Source organism: Ranitomeya variabilis, chromosome 6, assembly GCF_051348905.1.
Source record: "Ranitomeya variabilis isolate aRanVar5 chromosome 6, aRanVar5.hap1, whole genome shotgun sequence".
In the NCBI taxonomy this organism is placed as follows: Eukaryota; Metazoa; Chordata; class Amphibia; order Anura; family Dendrobatidae; genus Ranitomeya; species Ranitomeya variabilis.
This window is the reverse complement of record NC_135237.1, coordinates 406,984,251-407,002,667: the sequence shown is the minus strand read 5'-3', so window position 1 is coordinate 407,002,667 and position 18,417 is coordinate 406,984,251. Positions and strand designations below refer to the sequence as shown.

General features: G+C 45.1%; 1 protein-coding gene across 9 annotated transcripts in view; it reads right to left on the bottom strand.

Moving 5' to 3' along the window:
* Positions 1-18,417, bottom strand: part of PPP4R1 (protein phosphatase 4 regulatory subunit 1) — an 82,083-nt gene that overhangs the window by 29,243 nt on the left and 34,423 nt on the right. For all 9 annotated transcript variants that reach the window (XM_077270199.1, XM_077270204.1, XM_077270198.1 and 6 more), the window contains 3 exons: positions 18,143-18,276; positions 16,618-17,141; positions 411-583 (listed from right to left, as the gene is read on the bottom strand). In XM_077270199.1, the coding sequence (XP_077126314.1) occupies positions 411-583; positions 16,618-17,141; positions 18,143-18,276 (831 nt within the window). The remainder of the gene's footprint in view (positions 1-410; positions 584-16,617; positions 17,142-18,142; positions 18,277-18,417) is intronic.

The following is an 18,417-nucleotide window of genomic DNA, read 5'->3' as shown; positions in this document are numbered from 1 at the left end:
GAGGAGATCCGGACATCGGAGGGTGAGTATAACCAATTTTTATTATTTTTAACATTACAATTGATGCTGCATATGCAGCATCAATAGTATAGGAGTAATCCCGCAGCGGAAACGGCGGAACAAACCGCGATAAATCTGCAGGGATAACCGCAGCGGTTTTGCCCTGCAGATTTATCAATTCTGCTGCGGGAGAACCCGCAGAGGGACACCGCAAAGTGTGAACGTGGCCTAAATAAAGATTAAACAACCACCACAAGACAGATGTCATCAACCCAGGTATCATTTTGATCAGTATAATGGCGCCAACCTGACACTGTCTGTAGATTAATCAGCACAATCCTGCTGACAGGTTCCCTTTTAAAAAGAAAAAAAAAACAAACAAACAAAACAAAAAAAACAGACTTCCTCACCTCTACAGAATCACTGATTAGAGGGATGGAGTCATCTTGTGAGACTCTGCAGTTTATCCTCCCAGACTCCATTGTGTTCTTGCGGTAGATCTGATTCAAGCGAGAGGATATTTTATCTTCCTGAGTTTCTAAGCTGGATGCTTTAAGGGCAGCAGTGAGGACATCAACTTGTGCTAGAAGACAAATGAAAATCTATATTCAATGTATTGTAAACTCTCCAGAAATCACAGGAAATGCAAGCATCTACGAAACAACCATATTAGGATGCATGACCAGTGTCTTTTAATAGATGCATGCGAGTGGTGGCTTGTTTTTCCTGCATTCATCAAACATTCTCAAATTTAAAAGGAAAAAGAAAAAATCTCCAGCATGGATCTTCTAAAAGTCAATTTATTAGAAACACTTTAAAATGCAAACATTTGCAAAAAAGAGAGATGGGGGTCGGCGTTGACCACCTGGGACCCCCATCTCTCTTTTTTGCAAATGTTTGCATTTTAAAGTGTTTCTAATAAATTGACTTTTAGAAGATCCATGCTGGAGATTTTTTCTTTTTCATTGCTGGCTCTGGACTACGCCCTTGACCAAGGCGGCTCCGTGCGTGGACATCATTGCACTGTTGAGGGATTGGTGAGCTGACTTATTTTCTTCCCATTTTTTCCTTTTTCCCTATTTTCAAATTTAAAAGGGGTCTCCTTTAGATTCCCATTAGGAGGGTTGTTCACCCCATAGGTTAAAGTCATCAAAAATCAGTTTGGTGGGTGTCCAACACCTTCACCAACGAGCTGTTGAATATTTGATTACTCAATTGAATATTTGCTGGTCAGCAGTACCCGACAGCAGCTAAGTATATGGAGCTGTGCTGTCCTGCGCCATACACCGCTTACATTCTACCACCGTTGGAGCGGATATAAGCGGATTGATGGGCGTGCCATATAGGAGACCCACACCGCTCTTATAATGGTGACCTACCTATCTCTCTCAAATATAACCTTTCTGCCAGGTGTCATTTTTGGACAGGGGTGTATATATTCTGCAATAATACAGAATATAGTTTAAAATCTCTCCCTCCTTTGAAGCTCCGCATACAGTGGCTTGCGAAAGTATTCACCCCCTGGCATTTTTTCATATTTTGCCACCTCACAACCTGGAATTTTCATTGTTTTGAGTGTTTGTATCAGTTCATGTAAAGAATATGCCTACAACTGTGAACATTTGGTTATCTTTATTTGTAAAGCAAAAACAACTAATAGGACAAAATAACTGAAAACTTCAGTATGCATAACTAGTCACCCCCCTAAAGTCAGTACTTAGTACAGCCTCCTTTTGCAACAATTACAGCTGCAAGTCACTTTGGATAAGTCTCTGCACTTTCCACATCTTGCCACTGGGATTTTTGCCCATTCCACAAGCCAAAACAGCTCCTTCAAGTTAGACGGTTTCCTCTGGTGAACAGCAATCCTCAAGTCTGACCACAGATTCTCAATTGGATTAAGTTCTGGGCTTTGACTAGGCCGCTCCAAAACATTTACACGTTTCCCCTCAAACTACTCAAATGTTGCTTTAGCAGTATGCTTTTGGTCATTGTCTTGTTGGAAGATAAACCTCCATCCCAGTCTCAAATCACAGACTGAAACAGGCTTTGCTCAAAAATATTTCGTATATCCATCTTCTCCTCGACTCAGACCATTTTCCCTATCCCTGCTGCCGAAAAGCATTCCCACAGCATGCTGCTGCTTCCACCACGTTTCACTGTGGGGATGGTGTTCTTGGTATGATGAGGTTTGTTTGTTTGGCACAAGACATGCAGTTTACCTTGGTGGCCAGAAAGTTAAATTTTTGTCACATCTGATCACAGCACCTTCATTCATACATTTGGGGAGTCTCCCACATGTCTTTTGGCAAACTCAAAACAAGCCTTATAATTTTTGTAAGTAAAGGCTTTTTTCTGCTTTTTCTTCCATAAAGCCCACCTCTATGGAATGTACTGCTTATTGTGGTCATATGGACAGATACTAGAGTCCCTGCTTGGGAACTCTGCAGCTCCTTCAGGATTACCTTTGGTCTCGGTGCTGCCTCTCTGATTAATCCCCTCCTTGGCCAGGATGAGACTTTTGGTGAGCGGCCCTCTCTTGGCTGGTTTATTGTGGCACCATGTTCTTTCCATTTGATTAGATTGAGATTAGAGGATATAGATTTTTTATTTTATTTTTTAATATAACCCAACCCTGACTTGTACTTCTCAACAACTTTGTCCCTGACTCATTTGGAGATCTCCTTGGTCTTCATGGTGTTTGGTTAGTGGTGCATCTCTGTGGCCTTTCAGAAAAAGTGTGCATATACTGACAGACCATGTGACACTTTGTTCGTGTCCCATAAATTTAAGCCTAAATTTTTCTCACTTCACCAACTTAGACTATTTAGTGCTGATGAATCACACACAAATCGGATTACAAAAATATTTAAAATACGTAAATGTAACAAAGATAGGTAAAAAGAATACTTTCATAAGGTATTTTATAGCCGAGCTTCAGTGGTGTACGAAGACGGCAGTGAGTCGGGCCCTCAGCAGGTTCATGAATGCCAAGAGAAACACCAAGGTTACTTACCGTTAGCCGGTTTATCCAGAACCCATGACAGCACACCTGAGAGATCTTTGGAGAAATGAGGGAGGGGAGGGGGAGGGACCACCGCTTGCAGCACCTTCTACCAAAGGTCAACTCAGCAGAGGAGGACAGATTCAGTCTGTAGTGTTTAAAGAAAGTAGATGATGAGGACCAGATCTGATCAATTGATACCCCCGCCTTTTCTGCCTATGAGGTAGCCACGGCCCTGGTGGAGTGAGCCTTGATGCCTTCAGGAATCAGAGCACCACTCGAAGAGTAAGAAACTAATGGCATCCCTGTTCCATTTGGCAATGGTAATATTAGGCACCCCATACCCCAAGTTCTGCTATCTTGAAAGGCCATTAATAGGGACTGGTCCTTTCTCCACTGACTGGTCATGGACATATAATCTAACATGGACCTCCTCATGTCTAATGTATGGAATTTTTCTTCCCCTGGATTTTTATGGTAATTACAAAAGGAGGGAAAAGTAATGTCTTGGCTCCTATGGAATTTAAGAACCACCTTGGGAAAATATGGTGGGTCCGGCTTTAGAACAATTAAGTCGTCATACACCTGTGTGTAGGGGGGACATATGTTCAGGGCTTGTATATCGCTCAACTTGCGGGCTGATGTTAGGGCCACTATCAAAAACGTCTTAAGTGTGAGGAAGTTCACAGATAAATCCCATATGGGCTCAAATGGATCCTTTGTTAGCGCCTCTAAAACTAGGTTCAGGTCCCATGGAGGAATTTTTGGAACTATAACCGGTCTTGATCTACTACATGATCTTATAAAACAAGACATCCATCTATTTGCTGCTAGGTTGCAATTATATAAAGGCACCAATGGCTGACACCTGCACCTTGAAAGTATTAGTTGCTAACCCTAGTTGCAACCCCAACTGCAGAAAATTCTAGAATGGGCCCAACCGGGGCTCCATTACCTAAGGTCTGCCCTAAAAATTCCAGGAATTTTTTCTATGTTCTACCATACGTTTCCTACTTTTCAACAGGGTGGAGACTAGCCCTGGTGAGAGCCCCTGCCGACTCAGTAATGCCCTCTCAAATTCCATGCTGCCAGATGAAAGCCCTTCACTTGAGAGTGGCACACCGTTCCCTTGGTAAGAAGATCCGGGATCTCTGGTAGAATCCATGGGTCGGACACGGACATTAGTCTTAGAAGGGAGAACCACAGTCTCTTCGGCCAGAATGGAGTAATGAGAATTACCCTTGCTTGATCCTCCCTGATCTTCCTCACGACTGTTGGAATCATCGCTATTGAGGGAAATGCATAGGCTACCCTGAACCTCCAAGGAATCTGAAGTTCCTCACTTTCCAGTTGTGTAAGCTGGCAAACAGATCTAGCTCTGGCTGTCCCCATGCTCGCACTATCTAATGGAAAATGTGGGAATTTAGAGACCATTCTCCCTGTCTCAATTTCTTGCAAGGAAGTCTGCTCTTGTGTTGTCGATTCCCCTTTTTTGACATGTAGTAAGGGACAGTAGGTGTTTCTCCGCTAGCTGGAGTAGGATGTTTGCTGCCATCATTAGGGTATTAGACCTTGTTCCTCCCTGATGGTGACCTGACTTGGACATGGCAACCCCGGAGGATGGGGGAAAAAGTGTCTCAAGGCTCTTTCCACAGCCCACAGGTCTTTTAAGTTCAAACCCTGACCCCTTTCTAGACGATACCAGGTCCCCTGCACTGAATAAGACCTCAGATGTGTCCCCCATCCGGAATTGCTCGCATGCGTCGTGGTAATGTCCTCCACTGGCCTTATCCATTGAACTCCTGAGGACAAATGTTCTCTTACTGTCCACCAAGACAGGGAATCCATTATTGCCGAAGAAAGATGTAACTTTCTATCTAAATGCCCTTTTAACAATTTCTGTGCAGACAGGACATCCCACTGTAGCTGCCTGAGGTGAAATTGGGCCCATCTTACTGCCAGTATACAAGATGTTAGGGGTCCTATGAAGAACATAGCTTTTCATAGTGTCATTTTCGGCCGATTTATCGCTCACAGTGCCAGGGCCATTATTTTGGCTACTTTGTCCTCTGTTAGGATAAAGATCTGGTGCTTGGAGTCCAACACAAACCCTAGAAAGGATTAAATCCTTTCCTGGTTTTAGTCTTGATTTAAGGTTATTTACCATCCAGCCCAACTCCTTCAGGACCACCGTCACCTCCCTCACCTGCTCTGCACAGTGATCTTCTGACCTTCCAACTATAAGGAAGTCGTCCAGGTACGGGATAACGGTGTTCCGAGAATGAAGGCAGACCATCACCTCCGATATTACTTTGGTAAATACTAGTGATGAGCGAGTGTACTTGTTGCTCGGGTTTTCCCGAGCACGCTCGGGTGACCGAGTATTTGTTAGTGTTCGGAGATTTAGTTTTCATCAGGCAGCTGAATGATTTACAGCTATTAGCCAGGCTGAGTACATGTGGGGGTTGCCTGGTTGCTAGGTAATCCCCACATGTAATCAAGCTGGCTAATAGCTGTAAATCATGCTGCTGAGGCTATGAAAACGTAATCTCCGAGGAGTCAAACACTCGGAGACCACCCGAGCGTGCTCAGGAAAACCCGAGCAACGAGTACACTCGTTCATCACTAGTAAATACTCTAGGAGTAATTAACAGTCCGAATGGAAAGGCTGTATACTGGTAATGCCTGACCCATCCCTGGACATACAGAGCCACCCTCAGGAATTTCTGACGGCCCCAATGGATTGGCATGTGATAAAAGGCATCCTTTAAGGGTACTGTCACACTCTGCAACTTTCCAACGATCATGACCGGCGATACGACCTGGCCGTGATCGTTGGAAAGTCGTTGTGTGGTCGCTGGAGAGCTGTCACACAGACCGCTCTCCAGCGACCAACTATGCCGAAGGCCCCGGGTAACCAGGGTAAACATCGGGTTACTAAGCGCAGGGCCGCGCTTAGTAACCCGATGTTTACCCTGGTTACCATCGTAAAAGTAAAAAAAAAAACCAAACAGTACATACTCACATTCCGGTGTCCGTCAGGTCCCTTGCAGTCTGCTTCCCGCTCTGACTGAGTGCCGCCGTAAAGTGAAAGCAGAGCACAGCAGTGACGTCACCGCTGTGCTCTGCTCTTATTTTCCGGCCGGCAGTCAGTCAGAGCGGGAAGCAGACTGCAAGGGACCCGACGGACACCGGAATGTGAGTATGTACTGTTTGTTTTTTTTTACTTTTACGATGGTAACCAGGGTAAACATCGGGTTACTAAGCGCGGCCCTGCGCTTAGTAACCCAATGTTTACCCTGGTTACAAGCGAACGCATCGTTGGATCGGTGTCACACACACCGATCCAGCGATGACAGCGGGAGATCCAGCGACGAAAGAAAGTTCCAAACGATCTGCTACGACGTACGATTCTCAGCAGGGTCCCTGATCGCCGCTGCGTGTCAGGGTACTGTCACACAGTGGCACTTTGGTCGCTACGACGGCACGATCCGTGACGTTCCAGCGATATCCATACGATATCGCAGTGTCTGACACGCTACTGCGATCAGGGACCCCGCTGAGAATCGTACGTCGTAGCAGATCGTTTGAAACTTTCTTTCGTCGTCAAGTGTCCCGCTGTGGCGGCATGATTGCATCGTGTGACAAAGGTGTGCACGATATTGTATACGATGTGCGCACAGTAACCAATGGCTTCTACATCGCAAATACGTCATGAAATTATCGCTCCAGCGTCGTGCATTGCAAAGTGTGACCGCAGTCTACGACGCTGGAGCGATAATAATACGACGCTGCAACGTCACAGATCGTGCCGTCGTAACGACCAAAGTGCCACTGTGTGACAGTACCCTTAGACACAGTGATATCGTATGGATATCGCTGGAACGTCACGGATCGTACCATCGTAGCGACAAAAGTGCCACTGTGAGACAGTACCCCAAGTCTTTCACAGCGGCAGCCACGAAACAATCCTGGAATAACAGCTGTATAGCTGTGTTCACTCACTCCATCTTGAAGGAATAATTCACAATCCATCGGATGAGCTTCCTCAGGCTGATGGTAGTCCTCAGGGAACCATCAGGCTTCTTTATCAAAAAGAAGGGGGGGAATAAAATCCCCTTCCTATTTCTTCCTCCGGGACTTCGCACAGAACCCACTTTTGTAAGAGTCTCAAGTTCTCTGCCTCCAGTGACAGCTGTTCTAGTGATTTCCTGTGGGGTGCTAATACAAAGGACTGGCTAGGTGGTATATTCAGACCGTCTTCGATGATACTTAAGGTCCAGTGGCTGGGGGAGATGTTCACCCAGGTGGGGAGAAAGATGGTGAGCCTTCCCCCCTACCTCTGAGCTGATGTCATTGGGAGGGGGTGTCTTTTTAGAAGATGTAGTTCTGTCCTTGAATTCCCAGCTATTCCTTTCTCCTGGAGGACGTCCCCTATTAAACTTCCTCCTCCGAAAAGAAGGCCTCCTAGCTTCCACCAGGAAACAAGAGAATCCTCTCTTTTTGTCGCCTGCCTTCTCCAAAAGGTCTTCTAGCTTTTGTCTGAAGAGAAACTGGCAATCACATGGGATGCAGCAGAGTCTATGCTTTGAATGCAGGTCTCCCGGACACCCCTTCAGCCATAAGGTCCATCTAGCCACATTGGATAAGCGCCGATGTAGCCGCTAACCACACAGTCTGCTCAGGTGTCTGCTAGAAAGGCCGCTGCTCCCTGCAACAGAGTCATACTGGCCAAGATCTCATCTCTCGGGACCTTACTCTTAAGTTGCTCCTCCATCTGTTGAGGCCAGACCATAAGGGAGTGGGCAGTATAAGACCCAGCTATTGCCAACTTCAGACCCCCTGCGGCTGCCTTCCAGGTGTGCCTCAGGAACCAGTCAGCTTTTTTATCCAACGGGTCTCAAAGTGCTCCGGAATCCTCAAAGGAAAGGGCTGACCTTTTAAAGAGGATTTCACTACTGCCCCGTCGATTTTAGGAATTTTATCCCAACTGAGTCTCTTTCTTCAAAGGGGTATCTCCTTTTAGAAGATGACAGCAGGCTACCAGATCTCTCTGGCTTCTTCCACTCTTTATCTATGGAATTAACAGGAAAGGTGCACTTCCTCCTTTCCTCCAGGCCCCCAAACATAATATCCTCTAGGGATTTAGGTGCTTTCTCCTCCTTCAGGCCCATTGTTGACCTGACTGCCCTAAACAGTCTACCGTATCTTCGGCCGGAAAGCAAGGTCGGAGATCGGCCACCTATAATCACTGTCAGAGGAGGAGGAGGACAGGAATTCACTATGATATTCCCCTACAGACTGTAGAAAAGCCTCGGATTCCGTGATGACAGGATTCGGAGGCTGATCAGGGATATGCAGCACCCCAGAGTCCTGGTCGTTGCAGTACTGTGGCTCCGCCACTAAGGGGAGCTATGGTACGTCTGATGGCACTGAAGGAGTTCATCTGACCAGGTATCACAGACACCAATACATTTCACAGCCGGGCCTCCAGGGGGAGCTAAGGGTTCTATTCATTAGGCCACTCCTCACATACTGGTAAAACTGGGGGTCAGGCAGGAAGTTAGAACAGAAAGCTGACTGGGTTGGAACCAGGCAACACCTTGTGGCAGAGGGTGTTGTGGGAGAAGATTCGGTAGGGTCCCTGTCAGGGGTGGGATCCTGACAGAGGCCTGGCAACTTGAGCGAACGTAACGGGACCGTGCCTGCTCAGTATAGCGGCGGTGCCCAAGGAGGGATTGGAAGCGAGATAGATTGTGCTGAGTGAGAAACGAGATCAAAGCAAGAAGGAGAATACCAGTAGGAGTCGTGCTGTGAGACCGAGGCAACATCCTACTGAGGCGCACAACCGGCGGCCGGAACGCCGAGGGAGTATTACAATATTCAGCTTCAGGCAATACTTTAAACCAACGGCAGGACAGTCAGTCTAAGGCGGGCTGTCTCACCTAAATCACCTATGCAGTCTTGGGGGGCAACTTGTGGAGAGGGGCGACTCTAGGGTCCCGGAAGAGCTCCGAGCCTACCCGTCATACGGGTGCCGTCCTAACCGTAACATCAGGGAGGGACGGAAGATTAGTAGAACATCATCTAATCGAGTTGTGAGGGAACTTAAGAAACAGACACAACAGTTGTGGGGACTTTCCGTAAGCACAGCAGGGAAGGACCGCAACACCTAGCGCTAGAAGGAAGGCACAGATTTCCACCTGCTAAGAGAACTCTGGAGGTGCCATTGGACCGGCCGGACTTGTGCAGCCTGGTTATCCGGATTCCGGACTTAGGACCCAGAGATCTTTAGTAAAGAGGTAAAGAGACTGCAACCTGGTGTCCTCGTTATTTACTACAATCTACACTGCACCGCAACATCACCGTCTACATCTATCACTGTACGCCCCTCAGCAGGGTCACGGACCGGGCCTAGCCACCGTGACAACCCCAGAGCAGAGACTCAGAGGCCCGGTACCGGGTACCCCTCGGCCCTGCAGCAGCGGGGGCGCTACAGATACATACAACGTCCCTCCTGGATACCGTGGAGTCCTGTGAACTCTGATCGGGACGGCTGCCACTTCTGACACTCGAGCAGCTGTTCCCTTTAGTGCAGACGAGCTGGTGACCAGGCACAGATACTGTTGATTGCTGCTGCTGAAAAGGCTGCAGTAGCTGCTGCTGCTGCTGTCGTCGTCCTCCTCCATGATGGGAAGCTTTGGACATAAGCGCATCTTCTGTGGTCATCCGTCCTTAAAGGGATCCACTGCGCTTCCCGCCTCCTCCGATGCGCCTCCCCCCTCCACCGGCTTCGCCATGACGCACCAAGTCTCCACGAGTCCTAGCTGCCTTTTTCGCCTACAGCACCGCCATCTTGGCCCGGAGCACCCCCCCTGATGTCACGCCCATTCCCGGCGTGTTTTGCGCGCCACGTCAGCGGAGCGTGCCCCTGGAAGTCAGGCTCACTACAGAGCTGCGGCACGTAGGCAGAGGAGGGAGAGCAGAGCGGTAGATGGAGAAGAGCTGCCTGGCCAATGACTGTGCCACCCATGCCCGCACGTGCTCCAAGGCTCACTGGACCCGCGGACAGCGCTTCCAATACCTTACGGCCGGCACACAGGCGCTCTTGCCTGTTCTTCCAGTGCCAGGACAGAAGTGGGTAAAGTAGATGAAAATAATAAAACCTTCAACCCACCCGGGTCTCAGCACGAGGGTTCCAGTCAGGACAGGAAACCCAAATGAAGCGGGGGAGAGGTACCGCCCTTTTATTTCAGGAGGTTTCCTGTCCTGGCTGGGCAGATCCCGCTCTCAGGTGTGCTGTCATGGGTGAAGGGAAAAACAAAGATGTGCATTACATTCAAATGTCGCTGTCAGAGACTGGCATGTTAGAATGATGCTAGAGACAGATGCCGGTTATCTAACATAGCCAGTATTGGCCAAGCGGACACTGCTCAGGCCCTGAACCTACTCCATGCTTAGTTTCTGCAATCACAGACACATGTGTTAATTAATTCTGCACTAAGGCAACTTTATACCTATAATGATATCAGAATATAAAGGAACCAGGAGAAATCAAACACATGTTCAGTAGTTCTAAATAAAGATAAACTGCATGGAAAATCTACAACATAGCACAAAGTAAGGCTAGGTTCACATTGCGTTAAAGCAGCCTGTTCAACACATGTGTTAAACGGACTGTGTTAACTCAAGTGCCGAAATGCGATCGCGCTAGCGCAGATAGAGCTAGCAGATGCTCTATCTGCGCTAGCGGTGACGGACCCGGAAACACTGCAGCCCACGTCCCAGGGTCCGTCACTCAATGACAGCACATCGCTAGCGCACGCCCATTATGACATGCGTAGGCAATGCGCCCAAAATAGGGGGTTAATGGCAGCGCTAATGGACTGCGTTACACCGCGTTATGCCGCGGTGTAACGCAGTCCGTCTAATGGACTGCCAGAACGCAGTATGAACCTAGCCCAAGCCATTGAATGGCATCTAGTGTCCAAACATACACTTAGGAGACTTTTTGAACACAAGACAAAATTCATAAAAATATTTCAGATCATTAGTAAGAAGCAATACTAATGTCATGGCTAGTCGTCAGAAGAGAGAATTTAAATTCATTGCTAAAGTAGCGAGTTTTCACTTCAAAATGACAACAATATGGCTTACAAGACTGACAATTGTTAAACTGCTTTATCTTATTGGCTGCCAGGACAATTCTACTAGTATAACTGTTCATACTGCTTTCCAACTTCATACAAGTGTTGTCCCTAGAATAGTGCAAGAAGAACATCTCAGTGTTAAATGTGATGCCGGCATTCAACCTGAGGCCCTTATATTCTAGTAGCGGCAGGCATTTAACTCCTCGACTTGTGAGGTCATAGTACATCACTCATCTGGTGCTTGTGTATGGAGCAGACGCAGGAGTTAAGTGTAAAACAGGCAGCATCTGCCTCACTATCAGCACTTATAGCGGAGTTATGAACATTGCTATTAACCTCTTCATACTGCTGTCAATCTCTGACAGCAGCACTTAAAAAGAGGACATTTCACAACTTTTATGTGTAACTGCATACCTCATCATAAAGGGGGTGAAGAGCTGATTAAAACTCCCCCCTCATTTTGGTGTGGAGATCTGAACTTCTAAATTTTACTGTGTCCAGTATTATTATAGCAACATTTATTCCATGGCGCTTTACATGTGAGGAGGGGTATACATAATAAAAACAAGTACAGTAATCATAATACAAGTCATAACTGGTACAGGAGAAGAGAGCAAGCTGCCCGCGAGGGCTCACAATCTACCATGGATGGGTGAGGATACAGTAGGTGAGGGTAGAGCTGTTCGTGCAGCGGTTTGGTCGATCGGTGGTTACAGCAGGTTGTAGGCTTGTCGGAAGAAGTAGGTCTTCAGGCTCTTTTTGAAGGTTTCCATGCAAATTTTCACCCTCAGATGAAGCTGCCAAATCATAAGGCGGCAGCATCATACAGGGGCAGAAAGCCAAAGCCCACAAAATGGCAAAACATGCATTTTCAACATGGTTTGGTGAGATTGCTCCATCTACCCTTATCACACAGCAGTCTAGCTCCCAATGCTTACTGTCATTACAGTGCCATGGAGAGGCAGATAACGTCAGTGTGAAGCGCAGGACATTGAGGAGAAGCTCTTGTCACACACTTGTAGAAGTCCGAGAGCACTGCATGTTACAAACTCTGCTTGCACTATGCTCTTTACCGCAGCACTCCTCTCCCACCGCTGGAACAGGAATCAACTTGAGTGTGAACAAGTGAGACATCGGTCTCCCCAGACCACGCTGGAAAAGAGTTTTCACCTTCTTTGTGGGCATATGCTTTTTTTTAACCCCTGTATGATACTGTCTTCATATGATTAGGCAGCAAAGAAAAAAAAAAAAAAAAAAAAAGGAAGCGCCCCAGAGAATTCTGTCAACTGCCTCTTGGCTGAAGGAGATTTGCACACTAGGAGCAGTGAAATTTAGCCGCTCGTATCTCCACAATGAAGTGGAAAAAATAGAAAAAAAAAGGTTTTAAACAGCTCATTTGTAATGAGGTATACCGCTCGTTGCTTACACGGGAAGAGGAGACATTACCATTACACCATCATAAAGCCCACTGTGGTCTGAATGGCTTCAGCAGCACACCAGAAAAAATGTTTTTTGATGATGCACTAAAGTCATCTAAGCACTGACGCCAATCATGGCTACACCAGCCCCAATAGTGGTATAGTAATGTCGCACAGCTAGGAGAGTACCAGATTGTTATTCTTTACTGCACCAGTGAACTTTTCATTTTGCCCAGACAACTGCTTTAATGTACGATTTGTACTAAAAGGACTATTTAGTTTCATATATTTTATTAGAGATATCAGAGTTCTTTTATCTTTTGGCTGGAGTATAGACTTCAAACACTTGTGGACCTGTCCTATAGTACACAGACAATATATTCCTGTGAATGAATAATGTATAATCTTATAGTTTCCTGCTGCGCCACTAACAGGGACATTTATCTGTCATATGTCCCCATAGATTACAGGAGAATGTTGGAGATCCCAGCAGGGAAGGGAAAACACTGACAAGCGCTGTCTGATAAAATGTCACTGACAAATGAGAATGTAATTTCATAAATTACAACATTTTCTTACAGCCATGGACAAAAGTTGAGACTCGGACAAGTTTTGTTTTTCCACAAAGTTTGCCGCTTCTGTGTTTTTAGGTCTTTTAGACAGATGTTTATATAGTATACTGAAGTATAATTATAAGGTCAGTCTGTCCTTGATGTCCTTCTTGGAGAGAAGCAGTTTTTTGCTTCCGTTCTTGACACCAGGCCAGTCTCCATAAGTCTCTGCCTCACTGAGTGCCGAGGCACCGACACCTGCCTGCTGCCACTCCTGAGCAAGCTCTGCACTGGTACTGAACCAATCCCATAGCTGAATCTTCTTTAGGAATTGATCCTGACACTTTCTGGACATTCTTGGAGACTCTGAAGCCTTCTTTAGAGCAATTGAAGCTCTCTGAAGTTACTGATGATCCAAAAAATGGTTTATTTAGGGGCAGTCATACAAGCAGCAATGTCCTTGCCTGTAGAGCACTTTCAATGCAAAATACACGACTGCACGTTTCCTTGGAGGTAACCATGGCTAACAGAAGACAATGATTTCAAGCACTAGCCCTCTCTTAAAAGCAACAAGTCTGCTCTTATAATTCTATCAACAGGACAGTGTTATCAGCTGCTTTGTCCTCATTAACAATTTCTCCAGAGCTTAGGAGAAAAAAAAAACACTGAAAACTTGTAGTAGGGCTGAAATTCTGTTGACATTGACATGGGGATTTTCATGGCAAGGAACGACTGCAATATTTTGCAATTTAACACTTCATATAAATCTAGAGTTAGTGCAAATTGCTACTATATATAGTAAAACGGAAAACTTTGTGAAAACCAAAATTTGCATCAGTCTCAAAACTTAACCATGTATATACAAGTTACAGTTTAGAGAACAAAGAAAATAAGTGAACAAATGGTTGAAGCATATGCCTTACAGGAGCAAAGCCATGCTCAGATTTTCCTTCTCCACTGTTGGCAATATGTCTTCACATCACTAGTATTCATAAATACTTTGCTTCAAAGCAGTATAGTCATATCACACCGTCATATGCTGCCTGTATTATTTACCATCCAGTTCACTTCATATTTTGAAACACTGAAAACTTCACAATAAGATACGTGGAAATGCCAGATATTATACCTGCCTTTAAGTATCTTCCAAAAGTAGGTGCTTAATAGATGAATTACAGTTGCACATAAAGTTTTTTTTTCTTTTGTTATCTACGATTAAATGCTTTTCTCATCACTTTTAATTGGGGAGCTACAGTAGTTAAAGGGGTTATCTGGTACATTTATATTGATGGGCAAATGTGAATAGTTGTGGGGGTGCACAGCTCAGTCAACCGCATTGTGGCTGATGAGGCTGGGTACTGCACGTTCACCCTTATTTGTAGGAATAGGGGGTGCATCTGCAAACCAGAATTCCAGCCACTTTGCAGGTGATGGGGCTGTGCTGTTCTGCAGCTAAGCACATCTGGTCACCAACAGCACCAGTAACAGCTAATCAGCGGGGCTGCCAGGTGTCACATCGCCATCGATCTGGTATTGATGACCTATTATCTTACAGTGAGAAAACCTGCTAGAAACAAAGTTTATTAGCTATGCATTAAAAGGAACCTAAAAAAGTGGCCTCATAAGAGGGACAAAAGGAGTGTATGATAAAAATATGTAACTGGGGATTATTGCCTGTCTGCAAAAAAAGAGAAGGGAAAAATCCCTCTACTGAAAACTGATGATATTAACCCCTTCATGACCGTGGGATTTTTCGTTTTTCCGTGTTCGTTTTTCGCTCCCCTCCTTCCCAGAGCCATAACTTTTTTAATTTTCTGTCAATTTGGCCATGTGAGGGCTTATTTTTTGCGGGATGAGTTGTACTTTTGAACGACTTCATTGGTTTTACCATGTCGTGTACTAGAAAACGGGAAAAAAATTCCAAGTGCGGTGAAATTGCAAAAAAAGTGCAATCCCACACTTGTTTTTTTGCTTGGCTTTTTTGCTAGGTTCACTAAATGCTAAAACTGACCTACCATCATGATTCTCCAGGTCAGTACGAGTTCATAGACACCTATTATTTTTTACCTAAGTGGTGAAAAAAAATTCCAAACTTTGCTAAAAAAAAAAAAAAATTGCGCCATTTTCCGATACCCGAAGCGTCTCCATTTTTCTTGATCTGGGGTCGGTTGAGGGCTTATTTTTTGCGTGCCGAGCTGGCATTTTTAATGATTCCAATTCGGTGCAGATACGTTCTTTTGATCGCCCGTTATTGCATTTTAATGCAATGTCGCGGCGACCAAAAAAACGTAATTCTGGCGTTTGGATTTTTATTTTCGTTACGCCGTTTAGCGATCAGGTTAATGCTTTTTTTTTATTGATAGATCGGGCGATTCTGAACGTGGCGATACCAAATATGTGTAGATTTGAATTTTTTTTTTATTGATTTATTTTGATTGGGGTGAAAGGGGGGTGATTTAAACTTTTATATTTTTTTCACATTTTTTTAACTTTTTTTTTTTTTTTTTTTAACTTTTGCCATGCTTCAATAGCCTCCATGGGAGGCTAGAAGCAGGCACAGCACGATCGCCTCTGCTACATAGCAGCGATCTGCTGTTCGCTGCTATGTAGCAGAAAATCAGGTGTGCTGTGAGCGCCGACCACAGGGTCTCAAGGACCTCTATGGTTACAATGGAGAAGCATCGCCGACCTCCGATCATGTGACGGGGGTCGGCGATGACGTCATTTCCGGCCGCCCGGCCGGATGCGGTAGTTAAATGCCGCTGTCTGCGTTTGACAGCGGCATTTAACAAGACTCTCGGCAAGATGATCAGTTAATATTTGTACAGAACAAGCTCCGTGAAATATGAGTACATAAAAAGAATACAACTTGTGATCCATTAGAATGGTCTAATCGGGAGGGGAAGTTGTCTACTTTGCAAGCAGGAGGCCTATGAAGCCTAACCGAGACCATATGAAGAACAAATGTCTGAGGAACAAGGTCAATGCTCCTGCTATAGAGAAAAAACCTCATGTGTGGGAAGAGCAGACAGGGAAGGATACCTTGTCCTAGGTATCACAAAAACAAGGAAGCAAATATTTAAGCACAAGATTAAATGAAGGAGTAAGAGGAAAAGTGCTGGTAGCAGTGACTGTAGCCACACTGGCACACCAATAGGACTGAAAGCCAGCATGACTTTTTTCTTTTTACGGTTGCTGCACTGTACAGCAGTTGGACAACTTCCCAACACTATTAACCTGCAGATTAACTCTATATCCATAGGTAAATGGAGTTATCCATCCTGATAGTTTCCCGTTAACCACTTATTGTCAGCCTCCTAGTGGAAGCAGCTACAACCTAGGCTATGTGCCCCAATGACATGGATGGGAAAACATGGCTGACTGCTTCAGTGAAGAGTATGTATTGAAGCTGCATGCAATATCACACAGCTTGTTGATAGGTTTGGTAGTGTTTTTAGAGACAGAAAAACTAAAAAGAAGCCTAAATTGATTACCTTTAACATCAGGATCATCTGTGTGCGGCTCCAGGTTTTCGATCATCTCCTCCAGCTCTTTTCTGGTAGCCATAGCTAAATTGGGAGAGCCGGGGGATGACACCTTCTGAACTCCTGCCTTCTTTTCTGGGCAGTGTGCTTCAGCTTGTGAATGCCGAAGTTCCAGATCTATATCGATTTCAGGAATTGGAGTCCTCCAGTAATGGAACGAATTGAATAGCTCTTGCTCAGTAACAGGGCTCTCCTGAAATTGCAAATCTAAAACTTTCGATGCTTCTGCATCAGGAGAACCCTGTTCTGGTTCAACAGAGTCAACTGAATTCTCCAAAGTGCAATGTGGAAGAAAGTCTACAGAGTTATTGGTGACCCTAAAGATTTCATCGGAAGCTGGATCATCATCCAAATTGGTTTCTAGCTTCACAGTGAAGGTAAGAGGGCTGTGGTCTGTTTCAGACCCATGTGCTGCGGCTGCATCTTCTGGGGTAGCACTCTCCGTATCTTCCAGAAGACAACTGTTCGAGGATCTGTTAAAAAGAAATACAGGGATATCAGCATTTAAGACTGAGGGAGGGAAACAAAGTAATATTGACTGTAGTGAATTGGAGAGAATAAAAAAAAAAAAGTGACTAGGACCTGCACTTTGTACCTGGTACACTCCGAGACGAGGCAGTGTTAATTTGTTTTCTTTTAAAGGGAATCTGTTACCCTCCAGGACGTATATGACATTAATATGGGCATACAGGTTATAGAAATGTTAAACTAGTCCTACCTGTATGCCTCATATCAATGGTATTGTTGCCGAGAAATGTTATATTCTTTCATTATATGCTAAGGATTTGTCCCCGGAGCCTGGAAGAAATCCTTGCCTCCCGTCTTCATTGTAATACTACTCCCATCCCATGCACGTCAGTTATGACCCCGGAATCCTGCACCCTTGCAATCCCTTTACAACACATACCTCTTCCTCCCTTCTGTGGGTGCTGCATAGTGACAGAATAAGTATGTACATTTAATGTCCCCCAATCCCCAGAGTTCTAAAAAAGCATTTGTTCAGACTGGCCTACCGCCTCAATGCATTAACCTATCACTGTGTGGCCCATACATATAAGTTAAACCATAATCAGGTTCCTCGCATCATGTTCTCATACACTTTATGCAGTTAATAGCACTCTGTGTCTGTACTTTTACATACTTAGGCTGTTAACTGGTTCATGCAGCTTTACATGAACACCCGATCCTTACACTATGGCTGGTCCGAACAACGAAAGCAATTGTTACCATCCACCTCTCGTGTCTCCCCTTTTCCTCATAGATTGTAAGCTTGTGAGCAGGGCCCTCATTCCTCTTAGTATCTGTTTTGAACTGTGATTTTTGTTATGCTGTAATGTCTATTGTCTGTACAAGTCCCCTCTATAATTTGTAAAGCGCTGCGGAATATGTTGGTGCTATATAAATAAAATTATTAATGTTATTATTATTATTGTCAATCTGCACCACCATGCACACAAAGAACTGAAGGACAAACCTCTCACTGGCTTCATCTGGCTTTACATCCTCTGCGGTTTTACATTCTTCTTCTTTAAAGTATTGACCAGAACTTGATGGATTTGCAAAAGTAGAAATAAAAGGCCCAAGAGATTGAAAGGCAGCTTGGCGTACCTGTATTAATAGAACGCAATGTTAATGGCACTAATCATTTTCTTAACTACTTTAAGTATAGTTTTCACTTTTATTGTATAATTCAATAGTACCTCTATTACAACATTGCATAGTATCATATCTTACTAAAGTAATCTTATT